Consider the following 25482-nt stretch of genomic DNA (forward strand, 5'->3'; position numbering starts at 1 on the left):
ACGTTCAAAGGAAATTGAGAAGTTTTTTGAATGATTTTCAGGAAACAAAAGTCCTAAAATCATGGACCCGAAAACGTTTTTTTTTCGAAATACAGGGTGTTTCTTGTAGTCCTACTTATTGTTATGATTAAACCAGTTTATAGAATCTTTATTAATCTTCATTCATTCATTACCAACTGGATCTTTAGAATAATTTGGATTTTCTTAGAGATTACAAGAGAATTGTTTGAATTTTTTTTCTCGAAATCAGAAGTAGATAGGTACGACCAAACTACAAGAAACCAAAAAGTGTAGTTCTGAACCAAAATTTCTTTTTACATTTTTCTAAACTACCAGTGATTCATTCAAAAAAAGTTCTGGAAGAAAGAAGCGGACACTGTTCCAGAAAAAATATCACCCTGTAGATTTGCATTTAAAATCAGCATCACATGATGAAAACTTCAAATTGGAATATCTATGCCAAATTTGAGTTAATTATCTTCTGAAAAAGCGAAAAAAACTTGAAAGAAATCTAATTTTAACACCCTGTATCTCGAAAACAGAGCATTTGTCTATATATAAAGCTTATATATATTTTATACCTCCAATTAAGGAACACCCTGTTTGGGGTTTTCCTCGGAGTAATAAACATAGACAGTGGGAGCATACGTCATTTTCAGTAATCAAATTTTGTCCCCAACATGAACTATCAAATTTGACATGTAGCGCGTGGAAATAAAAGCATCAGTGATACGATATTTCACTCAATTCGCGAGTTTCTCCACAAAGAACGTACTTCTTATGTCCCATAGTGAATCAATGTTTCATATTAACTCAAAATTTATTGAAATAAATACCTAAATATATCAGAAATTCAGAAAACAAACTTCAAGCGCGCCAAACGACGTGAAACAACCGATGACACTAGGAGAGCAAAAGTTGCAAAACCTTGGATTTCAGCAGGTAGATACAGAAAATAATAAATACTTATAAATTCGACAATTGGGAAAAATATCGGATTCCAAATATTCAAATTTGCATATTCAATCGGGAATCACTCAAATGAATATATTTCATTCAATATAATATACATTCATAGTGGTATAGTAAAACTGTGGATTTGAAAATATATCACAATCCGACAACGTAATCTAACCATGTTGGGAACATGTAAAAATTACGTATACTCTCTCTATCTATGAAACAATTTAAATAGTTATAAATACAACAGTTCGGATTATTTTTGACATTTCTTATGTCATTTGTGTTTAGTAGGTTATGCCATTTAATTTATGGAATTTTTGTCCCTGGATGTCCATTGTTGCCGTGGTATTTCCAGAATTCCTATAATATTTTTGAAATCGGATAAGTCTTCTAACAGCTGCGGTATTAGTACTAGTGACTAGAAATTTTGCCGTCTATTCTTTATGATCTCGTATTACGTAAGCCGATCTAATAACCAACTTATCTCAAACATATGAAAACTGAAGAAATCCAGCGTTATTGATATAAAATATCACGTTCATGTTTACCTTGAATGGTGAACTAGTTTTCGAAACTACACATTTCTGGTCAAATATCTAATTACAAATCGGACAAATTCGAGCCACTGTGTTTATACACGCCATCTGTAATTTTCATTTTTCACACGTAATTTTTATTCCTTATAGTGAAAGTGTCACTTGTCAATTACCATTAACCAAAAAATGAACAATTTTGTGTAATACGTGAAAACTGCGTATTCTTTAGAATTTTACCAAACCGCTGCCACTGTTTCAGTTTATCTTTCGATATTCACCTCTATCGTAAGTAATTCCGAATTTTATGATTACACTATCAACGATTTATTAAGTTCTCGATTATTATCTGCGTTGACCAGAAGTCTATTTTCGATGGAACGGAGGCAAACCACAGAGCAATTTCCGACGCAAATAAAATGTTGAGGTTTTGCCAGTGATTATAATTCATCGGTACGCCACGAAAAGAGTTCGTTTTGAAAAGGACATTCTCATTCAAGAAAGTTGAATAAATTCCACGGATTTAGATGATCTTTTTAATGTTTTCAGAAAACTTGATAACTCTATGTTCATATGTTGTCTTTCACTCCATTTTTGTGGTCCATGTCAAACTGACAGCTGATTCAAATATGCTTCTGTATTCGCCAATTTTGACAGTACATGTCAAAATGACATATTATTTCTTCATAGAAAATGTCGAGATATTTTTCCATTTCTTGGGCACAGAACTTGGAAAAACGATATTGCAAGTGGCTATTACCCTGAAATTTCTAAATTCTAGATCACAGATCTAGATCGCGGTGAAATAATAGAAGCACATAAACTAGATTGTAATGATCAAGAAAACTTAGCTCAAAATGAGTATGCGATCAATTATCAAGCAGAAAACAAGAACTATCGATAACTTTTCCGTCAAGAGGAAAGGGTGTATGAGAACTGCTATATTCTCAATGGGTGATAGGTCTGGAAGTTGAGAAGGCCACGCGTCCATCATAGTATTTGGAGTTCTGTTCGTTGTAATTCGAAGTTTGATTTCTGTGAATAACCTTTGGGAGCTTATTCTGTAGATGCTAATGTATTTTTCTTTTTTATTTCAGTTCCCTCCCTCACCTCAACCGGTGGGACTACCCAGCCCTCAGATGCCACCCGCAAACACTGTTCCTTTCGAGTTTTTGAGCAAAACTCCAAAAATGCCCATCACCACCAACATGGTTAGCAGACACGTACAGGTAAGCACCATCTTAGCTTCCCTATGCTGATTATTTTTTACGAATCGATGTTTCTCCAGCAAAAAAAAGTTACAAACACAGTAAAATTCAAAGTTTCCATTCAAACTAGCTCAAACTATCTTCGAAAAACCAAAAAAAAATTGACAAAAAAAATCTTTCGACACTGTTCCTCTTTCTCTAATTGCTGTTTTCTGTTTAGTCTGAGCATCTCTTCGATAAGAAATAATCGTATTTACCCCCAAACTGCTACTACCCTGTGATATTTGAGAGGTTTCGTTTGAATATGTGAAATGTCTTGATGTACACAGGTAAAGCGTACACGGAACCCCGTTCAGACATCGAAAAACGCTCCTTCTAGATGCTCAGCTCCGTTTATTCTGGAACATACCCACGTAAATATACAAGTGTCGTTCGAAAATTAAGTTTTCTGAGCTAGGAGAGAATGTTTCACATGCTGTACGGTATCAGTAGTGCCATGAATCCTCCATATTTATTTTTGTTTTTCCTTGTAGCCCGTTTGCTTAAGGTCGGTTGTTCAATCCGTTCGCGGCGAACCTAACCTAAATCATGTTTGACAGTTGAAATGTCACAATTGACGTACTAACCTCAAAATGTCAATTTGCGAACCCAGTATCACTCTAGGACTTTTTCTACTCTATTTTGGCGCCTAGTTTCAGGTTTATTTCTGACAGGTGTCTAGAACTGTTTGTTCTTAATGTACAAAATCATAAATATTAAACATTTCAGAGAAAAAGTTCTGTTGAATATCATGCTTGATTAAAAAAAAGTCCTATAAGTACTAAACATTTCTGGAAACACAAACAATCGGTTTCTCACGACTTGAAATAGCTTTTGAGCTCAACGTAGGTCAATTTTACGAATCATTACTCCCATTTTTTTTATTGCGCAGATTTATAAATAAGTAAAACGAGTTCAAATTAACTTTGAACGTATGAGATTATTGGGAATGTGGCTTGAATCATCAGCGAGACAATCGTGCTGCAGCATTGTCATTATTGTTGAGGTCGCTATTAATCGATTGCAAAACATTTTCATCAATATCTGGGACTGGTACTTTCGCAACATTGCATAAAACTTGCTATGACATCGAACATTGTTCATCACGATAAAATTTCACTTATTCTCAATAACGTTATATGAAAGAGATTATTAACCAATAAAATATACTGGAATTCAGTGAAATCATCACATTAACTCAAAAAAGAGGATGCAACAACATATTCAACACCCTATAGGTGTTAAATAGTCTTATTTATTTTACTATAGATCAGTGAAAAGGCGTTACCAAAAAGAGCTGTCAGTATTATGTCAATCAAAATACCCTAACCTAACATCGTGTAAGCTGATTGAAACACTCGAACGAAACGTATTATTTTCGTTTCTTTAGCTATTATTTCATGAACGAAGTTGATCTTTAAATTGATAATAATTATGATAATGTGATTGTTAATGAGTCGGTACGTCAAAATTGTTCGACTATAACGTTTATTATATACATTACATCGACGCTGATAAAGGTTATTTTCGGAGTGTGCAGATTCGAAAAATTATTTTCGAAAATCGAAACGGCAAATAAGTGCAAAGGTCACTCGGAATTACAAAGTTATTTGTTTGTGTCGTTGGTTTCTTATGTTTCATGTGGTCAGTTCCTGATTACACAACCTAAGAACATACGATCCTCGAAATATTCTATCTGGATGACGTTATTTTGCGACATAGCGGAAAATTTCGATAAGATTTCTAATCTCACTAATATTTTTAATGACATATTCACAACTATATCCCCTCTTGAAGATATTATTTGCGCTATCTACACTTAAAAATAATCTGTCATTCACTATGCTCATCTCAACACAAGTGTAATTTGTGTAATAGTAAAAAGAAACTAACTAAACTTAAATTTTTGCTATTCACAACATACCTACCAGCTTACAAGATCAATACATGAGCGTGCTCATTAAAAATAAGTAGAGCGTAGTAAGCATCAAGACTCAAGCAAAAAAAGAAAATAATAATAATAAAAGAAAATAAAAACATTGAGAAAAGTCATGATTGATTATTTATTATTATATACAGTCGTCTGTAGAAGAATGCATAGACTGATGTATACTAAAACACAGACTAAAAAGCGCAAAACCCGGTTGAAATCCTAATCCTTCGATTAAAAACATCAAGAAAAGCTAGTTTATAGGTTATATGAGGTTAGGTTAGGTTCACATGTCAAAATCGGCTTGTCAGTCGAGCAATCTCGTTCTCTATTCCCAAAAATTGAACAACCGACCTTCAGACTTCCGCTGATCCGCTTGATGTAGTAGAAAACCCGAAAGAAAACTTACTTTTAGACCGTAGCCTATCGCAAACTGTTCAAATTCCGATCGCCCATTTCAAAAACCCCGTCTTCTTCTACTTTCCAGACTGATTTAACGTGTCACGCAATAAAGGAGTACGAGACGCACACGTCTTCAGACCTGGAGGCGCGCAACAACAAGATCGAGGAGCTGACGAGGCAGGGCGAGGAGCTGAGGCATCAGATATCGACGCAGCAGAAGACGATCGAGCAGCAGAAGCAACACATAAACAAATGCATCGACGTGGTGAAGAAACTGCTCAAGGAGAAGAGCTCGATAGAGAAGAAAGAGGCGAGGCAGAAGTGTATGCAGAATAGGCTCAGGCTGGGTCAGTTCGTGACGCAGAGGGTGGGTGCCACCTTCCAGGAGAACTGGACTGATGGACATGCCTTCCAGGAGCTGGCTAGGTGGGTACCTTTTGGTTTGTTCATGTTTGGCAACTTACTTTCTTTTTTCGCTCCGATCGGTGCCTTTTTTGTGCCTATTTTTTTATGTTACTTGTTTTGTTATGTTTTCTCTTTCAAATTTATAATTTTTGGTCTGAAGAATCTTTGAATTTGCTTTTTTAAACTTTGAATTTAGAATTTCTTCAGCTTGATGTTGTCCTACTTTAAATGTTTGCCTCTTTTACTTAGCACTGAGATTTCTCACTTTAGTAAAAACGCCTCTTAATAAGAGTTGAGTTTTTTCCGAATAGATTAGCCTGTGAATATTTGAGATGTTTTGGTTGAATTTAAAAATCATCTTGATGCACACAGGTAAAAAATAGTCAGAATCCCGTGCTGATATCTTTAATAAACAATAGATAGTCAGCTCCGTATTTCTGAAACAAAATATTTTATGATAATTTATAGGAAAATATGAAAACCTAAACATCAATTAAATATCTTGAATGTGTTCTTCTTTATCTTGATTTACTCCAATCTTTCAGTCTACTTATCATTCCTATTTTCCTATCATTTCTATTTTAATTCTTTTTTAGTCGGATATTTTTTAATATACGTTTTAAGTCATACTGTTTCAAATTCTATGTTTATAGGCACAGACCCCTAGGTTTTCTGCTTTTTAGCTTCAGTATATCTTTGAATGTTTTCTTTGAGTGCAAGTTGTTGTAGTTCATCAATCCTTGGTCAATCGTAAGGTATTTGAATATCTTTTGGATTGTCAGTTATTTGTCTACTTATGTTCGTTGTTCCTTGGTTCTTCTCAAAACTTTCCACTTCTTAAACAACTTTATGACTCTTAATTTATATTATATTACTAGTTGTCCGACCTGGCTTCATAGGTTCTGTCAGGCAACCTAAAATACATCCTTCGAAATGTCAAACTATACTCGAGGATTGTTCGCTCAGTGAGAGGAAAAAGGAAAGCTTTTTTTTCTTTTCTGTACAATTTTTTTGGAATTATTTTGTTGTATAAACCTTCTCATGACGGTAATGAACACAACAAAAAAAGAATTATCCAATTTGGTGCAGTCGTTTGAATGTGATGCCCTTACATAATATCCACAGATAATAGATTATTTGATTATGAAATTTAGTTGAATTGTTATGATGTAAGTTATTATTGATTAGCCTGTGAATATTTGAGATGTTTTGGTTGAATATAAAAATCGTCTTGATGCACACAGGTAAAATATAATCAGAATCCCGTGCTGATGTCTTTCTTACACAATAGATAATCAGCTCCGTATTTCTGAAACAAAATATTACACATTTATTAAATGTTTCAAATGTCTTCAACTTTATCTTACTTTATTCAGATGCTTCTGTCTTCTAGTCATCGTGTTTTATTCTATTATTTTTTTATAGTGGAATTTTCTTAATATATGTTTCAAATTCTGTTGCGTCAAATTCTACCTTTATTCCAAAGTTTTTGTCCTTATTTCTTGCATTTCTTTTTCTAGCTTCAGTATATCCTTGAATGTTTCTTATGAATGCAAGTCCTTGTTGTTCATTCAAATGAATTCATTCAGATTTGGAGATCTTTTGGATTGTTAGTTATTTGTAAACTTATGTGCGTTGGTTGATTAGTTCTACTCAAAACTGTCCTCTTTCGAAATTACCTCATTATTCCTAATATATTATTATTGTGATATTATGAAGTTTAGATATATTGTTATCAATAACTCATCATTGAATAACCTAACCTGTGAATATTTGAGATGTTTTTGTTGTATGTATGACATGTCTTGATGCACACAGGTAAAACATAGTCAGAATCCCGTGCTGATACTTTTATACCCTAAATACTCAGCTCCGTATATTCTGAAACAAAATAATAATAGAAACATTGTCTGAACTTACAGAGAGTAAACTATATAAAAAACAAGAAAGAAAACCATTATTTTATTGTTGTTATCATTTTTTAATTTACTTCTTATGTTCTTATTGTACCTATATAAATCGTAAAGCTTGTGCTAGTCAGAAGAACCAGATGTGGGCTATGTAGGTTTTGTTACTGTTTCCCATCACCACCGTTATAGTTGAATCATTATCAAACGAGTTATTATAAACAGCTAACTCAAACCTTCGTTTTGCAGGCGGCAAGAGGAAATAACAGCAGAAAGGGAAGAGATAGACAGGCAAAAAAAATTGCTGATGAAGAAGAGGCCGTCGACCAACGAGGGCGGGCGCAAAAGAAACTCTAATCTACACAACGGCACCGACTCGGGCTTCTTAAAACCCGACGCAGTGCCAGGTTCGTTCACGTTGCAAGAGTACTACGAGGCTGACGAGATCCTGAAGCTTAGGCAGAACGCCCTGAAGAAGGAGGATGCCGACCTACAGTTGGAGATGGAGAAACTGGAAAGGGAGCGCAACTTGCACATCAGGGAGCTGAAACGTATCCATAACGAGGATCAGTCCAGGTTCAACAACCACCCAGTACTGAACGAGAGGTATCTGTTGCTGATGCTGCTCGGCAAGGGTGGCTTCAGTGAGGTACACAAGGCTTTCGACCTGAAGGAGCAGAGGTATGTCGCCTGCAAGGTGCATCAGCTGAACAAAGACTGGAAAGAGGACAAGAAGGCTAACTATATAAAGTGAGTGGTAAAAATCGATTTTTTTTCTCACTAATTGTGTATTTTTGTGCGCTTGAAGAGCTACATCAATTTGTAGTTATTTATAATACAAGTGTAGGAGGCATCAATATCTTCCAAGAGTTTTGAATCCAATCCATGGAGAGAATGGCAACACTGTGTATCCTTTTTTGACATTTCTACTGTCATTTGTAGGTTATGTCATTTAATTGGAAAGATACAACATCTAGAAATTGCTTTATCAAAGTCAATGCTCCTTTGTGAATACTCAGAGAAATTTAAGAAGAATTCACGACAATATTATTCAGTTAATCTAGTTCCTTTTCCTCGTAGTTCAACATACGAAGTTTGAACGTACTAGATCTTTTTAGGTGTGTTAGAATAGACCATCTTTTATTCATTTCTTGATTTCTGAAGTTCAAGAACAATGATTTGATGTGGCTCTTCTGTTTGTGGCCTTTTATGTGCCATAACTCTTCGAAGGCAGTATAAACTAATTGTTCTTTCTTTTTCAGACATGCATTACGAGAATACAATATCCACAAAGCTTTAGATCACCCAAGGGTAGTAAAATTATATGACGTATTTGAAATAGATGCAAATTCATTTTGTACAGTCCTAGAATACTGTGATGGCCACGATCTTGATTTCTACTTGAAGCAGGTGAGTGTCATTCTCTTATTACAAAAAAATATAAAGAAAAATCTCCCATTGTCGCCATCTTTGATGATAAACTCACTCCAGAACAATCCATGTTGGTTGTGTTTCAAGACGGGACTGATTTTTATTCGATATTTAACCTTCGAGGATAATTATTGAGTTTGGGACTAATTTTTTTTGTTGTTGTTAATTGTTGCAGCATAAAACGATAGCAGAAAGGGAAGCCAGATCAATCATAATGCAGGTCGTGTCTGCCCTTAAGTACCTGAATGAGATTAAACCGCCTGTGATCCACTACGACCTAAAACCTGGCAACATCTTGTTGACTGAAGGCAATGTCTGTGGCGAAATCAAAATTACTGATTTCGGTCTTAGTAAAGTGATGGACGAGGAGAACTACAATCCAGATCACGGAATGGATCTTACCTCCCAGGGAGCAGGCACATACTGGTAAGTCGATACAAATTAATGAATTTTATTTTCCATTTGAAATTTGAAAATGTTTGAATTCACACAAAATTTGTGATAGAAATATGTATCAAGTTAAAAATAAAATTTAAATTTATAAAATTACACTAAAGAAAAATTTGAAAATAAAATATAAAATGTAAAAATAAAATAAAAATATTAAATGAACCTATGAAATGAAAATATTGAATGCAAGAATTAAATGAAGATAATAAAACGATAAAAGATATAAATATAATAAATGACATAAAGATAAAAAAAATTAAAATATATAATTATATTTTATATAATGTGGAATGTAAATATTTTTTTCTTTCTAGGTACCTGCCGCCTGAATGTTTTGTAGTAGGAAAGAACCCACCCAAAATATCTTCTAAGGTAGATGTCTGGAGCGTTGGTGTGATATTCTATCAGTGTCTGTACGGCAAGAAGCCTTTCGGGCACAACCAGTCTCAGGCGACAATTTTAGAAGAGAATACTATATTAAAGGCAACTGATGTTCAGTTCGCAAATAAACCTGCAGTCACAAATGAGGCTAAGGTGAGTTCTTGTTTAGATTTTCTCTTTTTTTTTATATTCCTGTGAATATTTGAGATGTTTTGGTTGAATATAAAAATCGTCTTGATGCACACAGGTAAAATATAATCAGAATCCCGTGCTGATATCTTTACCATAACTATAGATACTCGGCTCCGTATTTCTGGAACAAAATTTTTGCCAATCACTTTTTTTGAGTTGGGTTTTTTGTTTTGAATGTTTGTCTTTTCGTGTGAATGTTCTTTTTGCAATTGAACATTTGGTGGAATATCTTTTAATTTTTCTTTATTCTGCTTTATTTGCTATTTTAGTTTTGTATATTATATTCTTTTTATTTATGTAATTGTTGCTTAAGGATGCAAGTAAAGTAGATACAATGTTAGAAGATTATTGACAATTCTATAGTTGACAAAACTTAATATTACTGAATTGGAAAACCTAAGCGACTTTCACTATTTCCTGTGAAAATTTGGGATATTTTAGCTAATTATAAAGAATGTCTTGGATCCTACAGGTAAAATATAATCAGAATCCTGTGCTGATCTCTTTATCACAAATCTAGATACTCAGCTCTGTAATTCTGGAACAAAATTTTTGCCAATTATTTCTTTTCATGTTTGATTTTTTTTGTATTGAATGTTTATCTTTCTGTGGAATTGTATTTTTAGCAACTTCTTCGTTTGTAATACTTTTTTGCTATTTAATATTTGGTGGAATATCTTTTAATTTTTCTCCTCTTAAATTTTGCTTTATTTGTAATATTTTTTTTTAGTTCTGTATATTATAATCTTATTATCTCTGTTATTGTTACTTAAGGGTGCAAGTAAAGTCAATCGTCATGTAGGGGGATACTCGAAATTCTTATGGTTGGCAAAACTTAATATTACTGATTTTAATTTGGAAACCTAAAAGTGACTTTCATTATTTCCTGGGGGCGATAGATGTTCTTTCTAATTATAAAGAATGTCTGGTAAACCACAGGTAAATTATATTCGGAATCCCGTGCTGGTATTTTTATAACCTAAATACTCAGCTCCGTATGTTCTGAAACAAGGTTACATCAATTATTATGCTATTCAAAATTGTAAGAATGCAGAACCTGAACTGTAGAAACACTAGACGCAGTTGAGGAAGATAATCCGTTTTAATTCGGAACATTTGAAATTAGATCAGAAAAATGTATAATTTAGATGCTATAAAGTCTGCTTTTTTTGGAATTATCAGCATGCATTATTGCCTACTTTCAAGTTTAGAAAATGTTGAATTTATGGCTTGAAATCGTGTTTATTCTTTTATCATTGTAGCTTTTTGGTCGTTACATACTTGGTGAAATTTCTCACGAAGTTTCTGCAAAACTATCTAAATTTGGTTCAATAAAAAGGCTGCTGAGACATTTAATTAATATTCATGTAATTGTGCTTGAAGATTCTAATAATCTTCATAATGATTCTGATTCAAATATGACTTCCATGTTTGAGAACATAATGTTTATTTCAAGCACAAAAACAGGAAACAGCATCTTAACCTAACCTAACCTTAAAAAAGCATTTCTAAAATACAACCTCTGATGTGGATTAGGTTTCTGGCAGTTCATCGAGAGAAGTATCGCCTTAAATTACATGGCCAACAAGCTGTTAATGATCGTCCAGCAGAGTTAGAGAATTGTAGCTCAAGCCGTGGTCTAATCGGTTTTTCACTTTACGTTTCATCTACAACTGATTATGTCTTTGGCATATGACATTGTCACAAATGTCACGAATGTGACAATGTCACATTTGACGGTCTTTGACATTCCTACGAAATAAGTTCAAAAGGCATCTTTAGAGGATTCTTGATCTTGGTGGAATATTCTTCAATTTTCCTTCTCTAAAAATATATCGCTTTATTTGGTATTTTATTTTGATATTGTATATTATATCCTCATTATCTCTGTAATTGTTGCTTAAGGATTGAGTATATTGGGTCATCATGTAAGAGGATACTCGAAAATCCTATGGTTGTCAAAACTTTATATTACTGATTTCAATTTGGAAACCTAAAAGTAACTTTCATTATTTCCTGTGGCGCGATAGATGTTTTTTTCTAATTATAAGGAATGTCTGGTAAACCACAGGTAAATTATATTCAGAATCTCGTGCTGGTATTTTTATAACCTAAATACTTAGCTCCGCATGTTCTGAAACAAGGTTACATCAATTATTATGCTATTCAAAATTGTTCGAATGCAGAATGCTGAACTATAAAGTATGTTTTGGGAGTATTTATTCTTGTATTGAATCTTATTTCATGACACTTTATTTTATTCTATTCTCTTAAATATTCTTTTTGTTTTCGAGTCTGCAAAGTTAGTGGAAGCATTATTGTGAACCAGTTTTCGAATGAAAATGCTTTTGGTATATGATTTCATAATTTCCACTCGCAAAATACATTTCAGACCATTCTGAACAACTCTGATTTCGTGTATGTCTGTCTGTGTGTCCGCTCATACTTGTAGTAGCCTTAACTTCTACGATTCTTTTCTGATTTTCATAATATTTGGTATGGACATACGATGGTCCCTCACTAAATTCAGCTATTTTAGGTGTAGAGGTTAAGCGTTAAGCTAAATTTTTTATTCCAATATTCCATTTAAATATTCTGTTGGAATATTAGCTTTTGATTATAAGTTGTGCGTTAGTGTGCTTTTTAGTAGTTGAAGATGAGAAAACATTGCCACACCCATTGGCAGATAATTTTTTTATTAATTTGTAATTTTTATTTTTGATCAAAGGTTTTTTCAATTCTGTAACTCCAGTTTGTCTATAAATGTTGTCTAAGGTTTCTAAAATCATTGATCTTGAAGCATCTTTCTTGTTCTCTGTTATAAACTTCGTAACTTGATTTTTCTCTGTATGGTATTGCATCTATCATTTTATTACTGTCAAAAACAAGTATAAACAAAATCTCTTCGAACACCATTAGTTGAACGATGCCATTATGTACCAGTTATCTCCTTCGCCTACTTATTCCTTAGTTTCAACTCCATTATCTCCAAGAAAATATTGTGTTTTCATTCATCAATTTGTTTTTTTTTTCTTCAAATTTTTCAAAAAGAAAAAAGATCTCTTTTCTGGACCGTTTCTGGAATTTGAAATTTTGTTTTCCATGCTGTATTTTAAATTTGTTTCTTCTGTTTTATTATCTTGTAATTGGTTGCATTGATTCTTTTTTTTTTTGTAATTTGATTTGTGCCCTAAGCAGAGTCCGGGTTACTGAAATTCTGATTAATTGAGGCCTTTTGTGGTCTCATAAGTTATGTGAGACGTAACTATAAATTGATTCATTATTAATATTATTTTATATGAGCGAATTTTTCTTGTGTTTTGTTTGTTTTATAACGTTGTTTATTCTTGTTTGCAGAGTTTCATCCGTGCCTGTTTAGCGTACAGGAAAGAGGATCGTATCGATGTTCTTTCACTGGCGAAGCACGAATACCTGCAACCGCCGATGCCCAAACACTCCAGGCTGAACTCGACGCAGCAGCAGCAACAACAGCAACAGCAGCAGCAGCAGGCGGCCCAGCAGCAACAGTCCGGACAGTCTGTGGCCGGCACCTTCTCGACGGGTCTCTTCGGCGGCATGAACGCTTCCTCTTCGTCTTAGTGCAGTGCTGTGTTAAAATAAGTTATTTAATTAAATTAAATCTAAGTGTCCGTTCGGCGCGTGAACGACCCTGAGCGTGACCCTGGGACTCGACAGGCTGTGAGGTCCGGAAGGGGCCCAGTTCGAAAACAGAACCGTTTCACGAATTTTCTATCAGGCTCTCTCTGCGGACTCTGAATCGTTCAAACGGCAAGATTGCCAAAAATCAAGAAGATATAGCCCTCCCCGAAGTTTCTCTGCGTACAGCCCCTGCCGATCGCCTCCGAATAATAATTATTTATAACATAACTAAACTATATATAAAAGTGAATCTTAACTATAAATAAACTCCCCTAAGTTATTGAACACGAGAAGTGGTGTGATCATATTGACTGGAAGTGTATAGTTCCGATACAAAACCCCTCTACCCCCCCAATATCCGATTTGAGAACGAACGGATTCGTTGTATATTTGAAGTGCATAGGTTGAAAAGGATCGAAACCCCGGGACAAAAGTTCGTGGTAACATCGTTTCAAGTCTAATTCCTCTTGTTGCTTAAGCTTCCCTTCATGTGTGGAGTTCCTGTAACCAAAAGAAGAACTTGGGCTTTATATAGATAAAATGCACACTGTTGTTGCCCTCTTGGACGTTTATATCTCTTTTTTTTTTTTGTTTTTTGACTTTATTTTTTTCTCTAGGTAGCAAGTCGTTTGCTACGGGGAACCTTTTTATTCTAGTCTCCTACAAAACGGGATCCGGACCTGAAGACCCCCTGCTTTCGTTTTATTTTGTCATTGTTTTAGCGGGGGGAAGTCTTTCCGGCTGGATCTTCCGGTTGTAATCGTTGAAATTGACGGGGCATTACAAGTTACACGTCCACAAATTTTCTAAATTCGAAGATGTTGATCTTTCCTCTTCATTTTCCGATTATGTCTCTGACATTTGACATTGTCACAAGTGTCACGAATGTGGCAATGTCACATTTGACAGTCTTTGACATTCCTACGAAATAAGTTCAAATTTTTGTTGAACGGCGTCTACTTTTGGCAGTTACTGTAGATAAATAATGCATGCTGCTCTAGTTTCACTCCCATAGGAAGCAAAAAATCAAAACACCAAACATTTGTGTATAAAGAATAATGTTTCAGAATTATATCTTGAAATTGAATCATGTTTTAAATGATCTTTTTTCAGAACTGTACATATCTCCGCTGAAGGTTGCATTGTATATTTTTACCAATGTACTTCTTGATACTTTCCAATCTTCACAAGTTTTTTTTTTTCGTTCATTTATTCAGCTGTTTTTTTTTTTTTGTTTTATAACATTTACTTTTTACAAATATATTTGTATTTGATTTTTTGTTTATTTAGATTAAATATTGGCAGTTTGACGTAATCCATATGGTAATGAAAATAACGGATTGTTGCACATAAAGAATAAACTTATCGAATTGAATTTTGATATTTTTTTTATTGCAAAAATTTGATTAACCTAACAAAATTCTGAACTTTCTTCTAATCAATAATCTTTCATCGATCTCTGAAATTTTTGAAACACTAGACGCAGTTGAGAAAGATAATCCGTTTTAATTCGGAACATTTGAAATTGGATCAGAAAAATATATAATTGAGATGCTATAAAGTCTCCTTTTTTTTTTGGAATTATCAGCATGCATTATTGGCTACTTTTAAGTCTAGAAAATGTAGAATTTACGGCTTAAAATCGTGTTTATTCTTTTATCATTGTAGCTTTTTGGTCGTTACATACTTGGTGAAATTTCTCACGAGGTTTCTGCAAAACTAGCTAAATTTGATTCAATAAAAAGGCTGCTGAGACATTTAATAAATATTCATGTATTTGTGCTTGAAGATTCTAATAATCTTCATAATGATTCTGATTCGAATATGACTTCCATGTTCGAGAACATAATGTTTATTTCAAGCACAAAAACAGGAAATAGCATCTTAACCTAACCTAACCTAAAAAAAACATTTCTAAAATACAACCTCTGATGTGGATTAGGTCTCTGGCAGTTCCTCGAGAGAAGGATCTCCTTAAATTACATGGCCAACAAGCTGTTAATGATCGTCCAGCAGAGTTAGAGAATTGTAGCTCAAGCCGTGGTCTAATCGGTTTTTCACTTTACGTTTAATCTACAACTGATTATGTCTTTGACATTGTCACAAATGTCACGAATGTGAGAATGTCACATTTGACAGTCTTTGACATTCCTACGAACTCAGTTCAAAAGGCATATTTAGAGGATTCTTGATCGTGGATTTTAAGTCGACATAGGAATACTTCGAACTGGTTGTTTTTATCCGAATACTGTAATTATGCTTTCTCCATTAAGTAATTGATCGCACTAGAACTAAACCAGGCAGAAGGACCCAAACCACTTGGAGTTTGGAGGATACGACACGATCAAGCTCTGAAGATGCCAACCGCGGTGGTAGGCGAAACGTCGGGTGAAAAACCGAACAGACTACGGCTAGAGGGCCCGGAGTTTCCTAATTCTGTTGAACAATAAGGGCGCGAATGCCTTCTGCATTATATTATCGTCTAAGTCAAATTTGTTAAGTTTTGAATTGTTGGGTACTGAATGGGGGTACCTTTTTGCATGGGGTCTTCGTAAGTTACAGGAACTTGAATTGCAGTCCAATTTTGTTATAAGTGCAAAGTAATAGGATATAAATTGAAGAGCGGTGTGTCAAGTTATATTTTATGGAAGTGACCTTGCCTTGTACCATAGTATTCGGTTTGCAGCATCCCCATACTAAGATCTTATAAATAAATAGTGTATGTACAGAAGGCCATAAAATATCATGCTCAATATTTGGAGCTTAGCATCATGTTGATATCATTTCCTAATTTTTCTTTCTGCCTTTGAGACATTTTTGCGAATTCTTTACTTTCGGCAATTTTCATTTCGAAAAACCAGTTCTACTGTATATTGTATAGATTGATATACATTTGTCTTTGGGAACTTTATTTTGTATAAAATGTTTGTTCAGATTCATTGTTTTTTAGTGTGGAACAGGAGTATTTAGAAGATGTTTAATTTATTTTTATTTTTTTTTTGCAAATATATTCACGTTTATATTTGTGATTTTCCACGCTAAATCGACATTGTTATTGTAATATTTATTGTTCGAGACATAAATGCAATATCATAAAACTTAAATAATTCAAGAAATTAAACTTAGAATAAGTAATTATAGTAGCTGGATGTACATATAATAAAATAATTAATTAAATTGTGAACTAGAGGGAATTCCGGAATGTCTCAAATATTGTCAAATCTCAATTTTTCTGTAACACATGAAATTTTCCCCGAGTATGTTGAACATAAACTGTACTGTATCTGAAATACATCGAATATGTTGAAAAAAGTGTTCAAATAGTCTCTTGGGAAAATTTCAGTATTGAAAAATTACTGACATTCAAATAAATTTTATCTATAATCGATGTCTCATCCTGGACCCTTGAGAAAAAGACAGATGAAGTTTTGGTGCTTCCTTTCAGAATACTTCTATCATCTATTCATCAAGATAGAATTTAAACAATGTTATTTAATATCTCGACAAGTTCTGACTTATTTTGTAGAATTTCGAAAATTTGTTAAAGTTTTTATTTATCATTTTCCGCATGCTTGTATAAACGGTTTTACTGTATCTAGAACCATATTTTTAAAAGTGATATTTAAATTTATGTACATGTGGTTGAAAGTATGGTACACCAACTCTACTATATCTTCACGTTACAAATACTTTGTTAAGATGAATCATCTTCATAACTATAAGAAGTTCATTCTAATTCCTAATTGTCCAAGGTGATTTATTTTGAGTATTTGTAGATTTATTCCTCATCATTTTTTTTAATCGGTGCGAAAACAAAGCTGGCATAGTATTGTAAAAATTTCAATTTTATTGTAAAAAGTATATATTGTATTTATGATATTAGGTGAAATAAATTTGGTTAAGTTTAACCAAGCTGCAGTAATTTAATTGTTTACTGAATGGTTCAACTATGATATTGAAATGAGTAGGTTTCATTAAGTCAAAAGAGTCTGATTCAACATTAAAAATGCTTCCTTCCTAATTGAGTTTTTATTATCCTCGATTAAAATTTTACTACAAACGCCGTTCCATTCACAGAATCTGACCTAACCTCATTTAATTGTTCTATGGCCGGACGATCTTTCATTTTTTTCACCGTGATGACAGAAAAACAAAAACATACTTGCAAACAGAAACTGACTTCAAATTCGTATGCTCCGTTTTCTGAAACGATCATTAAACTTTCGGAATTTTTCTAGGTGGTTTAATAAAGCTGATACGATGGCGAGAGATAGATTTTTCCACAATCCATTTACAGATTTTACTACTGAAAACGCACACGAATTGGTTGAAAGTTTGAAGGTAGGTCTACTCAGAATTGGCGAATAAACTTTGACGGATTGTCTTGTTTAGATCCATAAAAATGAGAAATTTATAGAAAAAGTGAATGAAAGATGGGATGCGGTGGAGGAAAAATTTCAATATATTGATCAACATGATTATACAGTTTACACAGGAACTGCAGGTCTGGCTCTGTTAAAACTCAAGAAGGACCCAGATAATCCTAATAATTTGAAGGTAAAACCTTTGTTTTATAATTTGTCATTTTGGCATTTCGACAAATATGATCCTAGGATATATTGGATCTTTTACCTCTCAAAAGGTTGAAAAACAGAAGGCATACTTTCCTTTGTGGCGACACTGGACCTTTGGCCATAGCAGCAGTTGTCCATTATAAATTGAAAAACCATGATCAGCTCAAAGCAGTTGTTGATAGGTATTTAATGGTATTATAATGTAGAAGTTTATTCAGAGGGTTTTTAATTTTCAGATTACTGTCAATGCAAGACGAAGTGTTTAATATCAATTCCGATTTACCTAACGAATACTTATATGGCAGGGCAGGTTACCTATATGCCATTTTATTCGTTAATAAGAACGTTAATCCGCCACCATTTCAAGATGATTTCATAAGAAAGGTAACTAGCCTGAACATTTAAATTTGAATCGATACATTGATATAATTTTCAAGATTGTAGAGATGATCTTGATCTGTGGTAAAAATGAAGCAAAAGCAGGTAAATTCAATTGTCCTTTGATGTATCAGTGGCATGATAGCTATTATCTGGGGGCTGCACATGGATTGTCTGGTATTTTATATTTGCTGCTGCAAATTAAGGAGTATTTGACAGAGTCGGAGCTGAACAATCTTATTAAACCCACAATTGACTACTTGAGTACAATCAGGTGATTCTTCAGTGTGAGAATGCCAGGTTCTTATTGGAAATCAAACAATTAAATTTTTAGGTTTCCAAGCGGTAATTATCCATCTTCGATGGGTAGAGATGTAGACCGGTATGTTCAGTGGTGTCATGGAGCTCCAGGCTTTGTTTTCATGTTCAGTCAAGCTCATAAAGTGAGTAATATATAAATTTCTTTTCGTTTCGATTTTGATCTCTGAAATTAATGGTGTGTAGGTTTTTGGTGATCCGAAGTATCTTCAGTTAGCTTTGGAAGCTGGGGAGATTGTTTGGCGAAGAGGATTAGTAAGGAAGGGTTACAGCATTTGCCATGGAGTGTCCGGAAATGCTTACTGCTTTTTGGAACTGTACCAAACTACTCAGGTAGAGAATTCTTAGAATATTTTTGATCTATTCTGATTTGTCCTTTGAAACATATTTTTATTATTTAAATGCATTAAACTTCATTCTTTCTCTCTAACAAAGTAGCATCAAAATATGTACAGTGCATCCCATTTTGGGTGAGACAGCCAGGTTTCTCGCTTGTTATTTAAGATAGAGCCTTGCGGTTTTCACGTTCCTGTCCTACTTTTTCGTGAAACTCAAGTTGGTCTAATCAGATTTTGCATAACTGTTTCCGTTCAAGAGATACAGGGTGATTTTGGAAATTGATATTTTTCGGACCTCTCCTTTATCTCTGAAGTTATTAGAAATAATGCTGAGGTAAAAACTACGTCTGAATCAGAATTCCGCGTAGAATCCAGTGGCGTACTCAATTTTTTTTTCGGGGTATGGTTTTGAAGATTTAACACAAACCTTTATTTTTTTTAATGGAACACCCTATATATCATTACCTCGTTGAATTCGTTATTTTATTCCTTCAAAATGATGTATGATACTATGTAGGTAGGATGTTCAGAAATGTTAAAAAAACACTAAAACATCAAATAATGATGATTTTTTGTTAATGGGCAATGGATTTCCCATAGAAAAGAAGAATCAATAATGATAACAATAATTTATAGCGATGACAGCTAGATCAGATTGGTTTTTTCCCCTACAATGCCTACTTGATAAAACAATGCTCCCAAATGCATAGTAGCCATAATAAGAACAAGGATGTTTGTGTCATCAATGACCTACTATTTTTAAAAATCGAAAGTAATAATCCTCTTATTGAAACATAGAAAATTCATGGCCCATTTACAAAAAAATCATCATTATTTGACGTTTTAGTGTTTTTTTAACATTTTTGAACATCCTACCTACATAGTATCATATATCATTTTGAAGGGAAAAAAATAACGAATTCAACGAAGTAATGATATACATGGTGTTCCATTGAAAAAAATATAGGTTTGTGTTGAATCTTCAAAACCATACCCCGAAAAAAAATATTGAGTACGCCACTGGATTCTACGCAGAATTCTGATACAGACGTAGTTGTTACCTCAGCATTATTTCTAATAACTTCGGAGATAAAGAAGGGGTCCGAAAAGTATCAATTTCCAAAATCACCCTGTATCTCTTGAACGGAAACAGTTATGCAAAATCTGATTAGACCAACTTGAGTTTCACGAAAAAATAGGACAGGAACGTGAAAACCGCAAGGCTCTATCTCAAATAACAAGTCAGAAACCTGGCTGTCTCACCCAAAATGGGATGCACTGTACATTTAACAAAGGAAGTAGTATTCTTTGCCTGGAGTTCAATCTTCGTCTATGATTCAACCAGAGGCTATGTTATATCTTTTTTTCTTCCAACAGGAGCAGAAACATCTACATAGAGCCATCAAATTCGCAGAATGGTGTCTTGATTACCAGAAGATCCACGAGGAATATCCACCTGATAGCCCAATATCTCTGTTCGAGGGTATTGCAGGACCGATGTACTTCTTATTGGATATTTTGAAACCAATGGAAGCCAAGTTTCCTGGATACACCTTGTAATTTGAATTTTTTTATGAGACTGATTGGATCTTATTTGTATGCTGTGTGTTAATAAATTCTAAGTGATAGTTGTAACATTGTGTTTTAATCAAAAATTAATTAAGATGCAATTTCATATGTGAAGAGCGTTCAAAATAATATTACATTCATCTTTTTCAAGTGTAGAAGAATCACATTCCGAAGTATTGTACTTGGCTTCTTAATACAAAAATTGCAAAAAGGGTTTTGAAGATCCTCTGTAGCCAATTTTTTTTTTTCGAAAAATATGTCACAAAAATCCAGATATCTCGGTTCACAATCCTCTTAGGAATTATCTTGAAATAATTTTGAAAGAGATACGGCCATAAATTCTAATAGTAAAATTTTGCTAGAAGGATTTTTTTCTAGGAAGCGGTGGTGTCATCTGCGAAGAATAGCCCAAACTAGATTATAGCGAGTAGATACGCGTACAGGATTCTATACCTGTTGGGTCGCGAAAATTATTAGTTCAGTAAGATGTGGATAGATGGCAACTCGATTAATGCCCCACAACTGAGGTTGAGGGACAAGCATATCAATATTAAAAGTCTCAGATTTATGCCACCAGAGGGCAGACTAAACCCCCTTGAAAATGTTACCACAAAATTCGAAATAACTCCATTTTGGGGCATCTAGGAAGGAACTGATTGCAAATAGGAATTCTGCATGGAAAATACTTTATTAAATCAAATTTTGGAGTCGATCTGAATCAAAAACTTATTTTGGCGAAAAAATATCCAAGGTTATAGTCTTGGTTTTTTCGAAAAATACGACCGATCGAATTTGAACTTTTTATGGTGCATTTAGATAATTTCGAGGATGTACATTCCGAATCAGGCATCGATTTCGATCAGAAAAATTTGTATACACATTAAAAGCACTATTTTTCTACAAAATTGGCCATATCTCACCTCTGGGAAGTGCTAGGAAGAAACCGATGGTAGATGTATATTCAGAATCGCAAATTCTGTATGTAACCAAATTTTGAATGTCATCCGCAGCCAATTTTTTTTTCAAGAAAACTCCCACAAAACGCTCGATATCTTGGTTCACAGTGCTCCTAGAAATTATCTGATTGCAAATCGGTATTGAGCATCGAGATTTCGTCGTTTAATCAAATTTTGAAGCAGATCCGGCCATAAAATCTCCTAGTAAAATTTTCCCAAAAGGACTTTTTTCAAGGATTCGGTAGTGTCATCTGCGAAGAATAGCTCAAACAAGGATTTGGTGAGGGTAGCTAATTACAGGATTCTATCTAAGTTGGGGCGCGGAAAAAAATAGTTCCGTAAGATGCGGACAGAGGGCAACTCGATATCCATATTAAAAATCTCAGATTTATGCCACCAGAGGGCAGACTAAACCCCCTTGATAATGTTACCACAAAATTCGAAATAACTCAATTTTGGGGGCGTCTAGGGAGGAACTGATTGCAAATAGGAATTCTGCATGGAAAATACTTTATTACATAAAATTTTGGAGTCGATCTGAATCAAAAACTTTTTTTGGCGAAAAACTATCCAAGGTTATAGTCTTAGTTTTTTCGAAAAATACGACCGATCGAATTTGAACTTTTTATGGTGTATTTAGATAGTTTCGAGGATGTACATTCCGAATCAGGCATCGATTTCGATCAGAAAAATTTGTATACACATTAAAAGCACTATTTTTCTACAAAATTGGCCATATCTCACCTCTGGGAAGTGCTAGGAAGAAACCGATGGTAGATGTATATTCAGAATCGCAAATTCTGCATGTAACCAAATTTTGAATGTCATCCGCAGCCAATTTTTTTCCAAGAAAACTCCCACAAAACGCTCGATATCTTGGTTCACAGTGCTCCTAGGAATTATCTGATTGCAAATCGGTATTGAGCATCGAGATTTCGTCGTTTAATCAAATTTTGAAGCAGATCCGGCCATAAAATCTCCTAGTAAAATTTTCCCAAAAGGACTTTTTTCAAGGATTCGGTAGTGTCATCTGCGAAGAATAGCTCAAACAAGGATTTGGTGAGGGTAGCTAATTACAGGATTCTATCTAAGTTGGGGCGCGGAAAAAAATAGTTCCGTAAGATGCGGACAGAGGGCAACTCGATATCCATATTAAAAACCTCAGATTTATGCCACCAGAGGGCAGACTAAACCCCCTTGATAATGTTACCACAAAATTCGAAATAACTCAATTTTGGGGGAGTCTAGGGAGGAACTGATTGCAAATAGGAATTCTGCATGGAAAATACTTTATTACATAAAATTTTGGAGTCGATCTGAATCAAAAACTTTTTTTGGCGAAAAACTATCCAAGGTTATAGTCTTAGTTTTTTCGAAAAATACGACCGATCGAATTTGAACTTTTTATGGTGTATTTAGATAGTTTCGAGGATGTACATTCCGAATCAGGCATCGATTTCGATCAGAAAAATTTGTATACACATTAAAAGCACTATTTTTCTACAAAATTGGCCATATCTCACCTCTGGGAAGTGCTAGGAAGAAACCGATGGTAGATGTATATTCAGAATCGCAAATTCTGCATGTAACCAAATTTTGAATGTCATCCGCAGCCAATTTTTTTCCAAGAAAACTCCCACAAAACGCTCGATATCTTGGTTCACAGTGCTCCTAGGAATTATCTGATTGCAAATCGGTATTGAGCATCTAGATTTCGTCGTTTAATCTAATTTTGAAGCAGATCCGGCCATAAAATCTCCTAAGTGAAATTTTCCCAGAAGGACTTTTTCTAGGATTCGGTAGTGTCATCTGCGAAGAATAGCTCAAACAAGGATTAGGGCAGACTAAACCCTCTTGAAAATGTTCCCATAAAATTCGGAATATCTCGAAATTGTGACACTTTAGGGACAAACTGATTGCAGATTTGTGTTCGCAGTGGTCAAATGCTTCTTCCATCAAATTTTCAGGCCAGAAATTTTTTTTTTCGAAATCCATCTAAGGTTATAGTCTTTGTTTTTTGTGAAAAAGGATCGATCGAATTTGAACTTTTTATGGTGTATTTAGAGAGTTTCGAGGATGTAGATTCCGAATTAGGCATCGATTCCGATCAGAAAAATTTGTATACATATTTAAAGCACTATTTTTCTACTAAATTCATAATATCTCAGCTTTGATGTGTGTTATGAAGAAACTGATTTAAGGTTAGTTGGTTAGTATTCAGAATCGAAAATTCTTCTTGATATCAAGTTTTGAAAGTACTCTGGACTCCGACGTTTCCAGCTTCGAGGTTCCTCATAATATAAATTTTGGATTAAGTGGTTATTAACTCTCTTAGAGCCGATTTATTCACATAAGAATAAATAAAATCATTCCTAGAGCACAGGATCTACGAATGAAACCTGCGCCGCGGAAGTTAATTTATTTATTCACATATGCAAAAACCGCTCCTTAGTAAAGTTAATTAAATCATATCATTATGATTTTTTTCTGGGATTAAACTCAATGGTGCCATCTAGGAAGAGTAGCTCGAACCCTATTTTGCTGAGAATGGACCGTTACAGGGTTCTATACGTATTTGGCCGCAGGACTAATTAGTTCAGTAAAATGCGGATAGATGACTTATAGTCAAATTCTCTACTGATTCAAATTTTAGATTTATTCCGAAAAACTGACATAATTCGAGTGTCTCTGGTTTTATTAGGCCTGAGAGCCTACAGCTATTCATTGTATAATGTTTTTTTCTGTCAAACAGATGGATTAAGGTTCATCGGGGCAAATAATCTCCAATTAAACCATTAGAAAATTAATTTTGGTCCTGTATCTTTCCTTCCAATCAAAAATTAATTTAACTATAAAAATAATTGCTCAACGCAAAGCTTGAATCTTATAGTTCGTAAGTTAGTAAGATTTTTCTATTTAACATTCGAAAATGCGTCAATTTTTTCTCAAAATGAGTACGGCACCATCAGTTTGTGAACCTTGGTGAATATTCACGATGAATAGTATTCCTTGTTAGAGTTTTATTCCGCAAGACTAGAACACGAAAATAATGTTTAAACACTAAATCCTTGTGTACACTTTCAGCGTTTTAATGATTTAATTGCCAAGATAAATTAATTTATTTTCGACTGTGCTAAATAAGAACTTTCTGCTACATAAATCGCGTTGTTGCTGGTTAATTGGGAAAATATCCTATCTATGTTTCCAGAGTAAGTCCACCAGTCGACCAAAACATCAATCAACGTTGTAATCATAACAATGCCGACTATTTACCACGATCAACTGTATGTGCGTAAGAGAAGACCTTGAAGTAACCAATTTCAGCATTCATTTATTCAGATTTATATTTTTCCAGACATTGAATTGACAAAAACTCGCTGCAATGAGGATTCCGCGTTGAAAAACAATAACGATAAGATCTTGATATTACATCTTGAAAACCACAAATGCTATTTCTTTTCCGTTCATTCGCGAAATTCAGATTTTATTTATTATTCCATATCGATTACCCCTTTTCAAAGTGCACGTCCGTTAATGCGATGACGTAAGCTCCACTTGAAGAACAGCTTACATCATGTGGGCGCGCTGACGTCATAGTGAATCATACTAGGAAAATTTCCTCTTTCAAATTGTACCCTTGCGCTCAATTAATTTTATTCATTCGAACACTTGTTTGAATAGGAGTTCTTGAATTCATAAGCGATACTCACTTTTGCAAAACGTTATTTTCATTTCATGTTCGTATATTCTTAAAATAGATTTCTCTTTTTCTGGGAAATATTAACACGATGTTTTCTCCAATGGGACGGTTGGTAAATTGTTTGAGAAGCACTAGTTTTATGTTTATG

General features: G+C 34.1%; 2 protein-coding genes across 22 annotated transcripts in view; both read left to right on the plus strand.

The window, feature by feature from the left end:
• Positions 1-17522, plus strand: part of LOC123681037 (serine/threonine-protein kinase tousled-like 2) — a 113498-nt gene extending 95976 nt beyond the window's left edge. For 16 of the 21 annotated variants that reach the window (XM_045619209.1, XM_045619212.1, XM_045619221.1 and 13 more), the window contains 8 exons: positions 2594-2725; positions 3034-3117; positions 5161-5501; positions 7637-8137; positions 8650-8797; positions 8994-9244; positions 9583-9802; positions 13199-17522. In XM_045619209.1, coding sequence (XP_045475165.1) covers positions 2594-2725; positions 3034-3117; positions 5161-5501; positions 7637-8137; positions 8650-8797; positions 8994-9244; positions 9583-9802; positions 13199-13441 — 1920 coding nt within the window. In that variant the 3' untranslated portion in view covers positions 13442-17522. The remainder of the gene's footprint in view (positions 1-2593; positions 2726-3033; positions 3118-5160; positions 5502-7636; positions 8138-8649; positions 8798-8993; positions 9245-9582; positions 9803-13198) is intronic. The other 5 variants (XM_045619217.1, XM_045619224.1, XM_045619225.1 and 2 more) reach the window with 1 other exon arrangement.
• A 109-nt stretch (positions 17523-17631) lies between these two features.
• On the plus strand, positions 17632-20744 carry LOC123681040 (glutathione S-transferase LANCL1). The gene is made up of 8 exons (XM_045619227.1): positions 17632-17842; positions 17894-18058; positions 18115-18257; positions 18312-18459; positions 18513-18727; positions 18788-18896; positions 18958-19104; positions 20487-20744. The coding sequence occupies exons 1-8, from the start codon at positions 17693-17695 to the stop codon at positions 20667-20669; spliced, it is 1260 nt and encodes a 419-aa protein (XP_045475183.1). The 5' UTR covers positions 17632-17692; the 3' UTR covers positions 20670-20744.
• Positions 20745-25482: the final 4738 nt, after the last annotated feature.

This window comes from Harmonia axyridis, chromosome 5 (genome assembly GCF_914767665.1).
Source record: "Harmonia axyridis chromosome 5, icHarAxyr1.1, whole genome shotgun sequence".
Taxonomy (NCBI): domain Eukaryota; kingdom Metazoa; phylum Arthropoda; class Insecta; order Coleoptera; family Coccinellidae; genus Harmonia; species Harmonia axyridis.

Coding starts and splice junctions, on each gene's coding strand:
- LOC123681040 (XM_045619227.1), top strand. CDS start 17,693: ATGCTCCGTTTTCTGAAACGATCATTAAACTTTCGGAATTTTTCTAGG. Junction 17,843..17,893: donor AATTGGTTGAAAGTTTGAAG/GTAGGTCTACTC, acceptor TGTCTTGTTTAG/ATCCATAAAAATGAGAAATT. Junction 18,897..18,957: donor TGTTCAGTCAAGCTCATAAA/GTGAGTAATATA, acceptor AATGGTGTGTAG/GTTTTTGGTGATCCGAAGTA.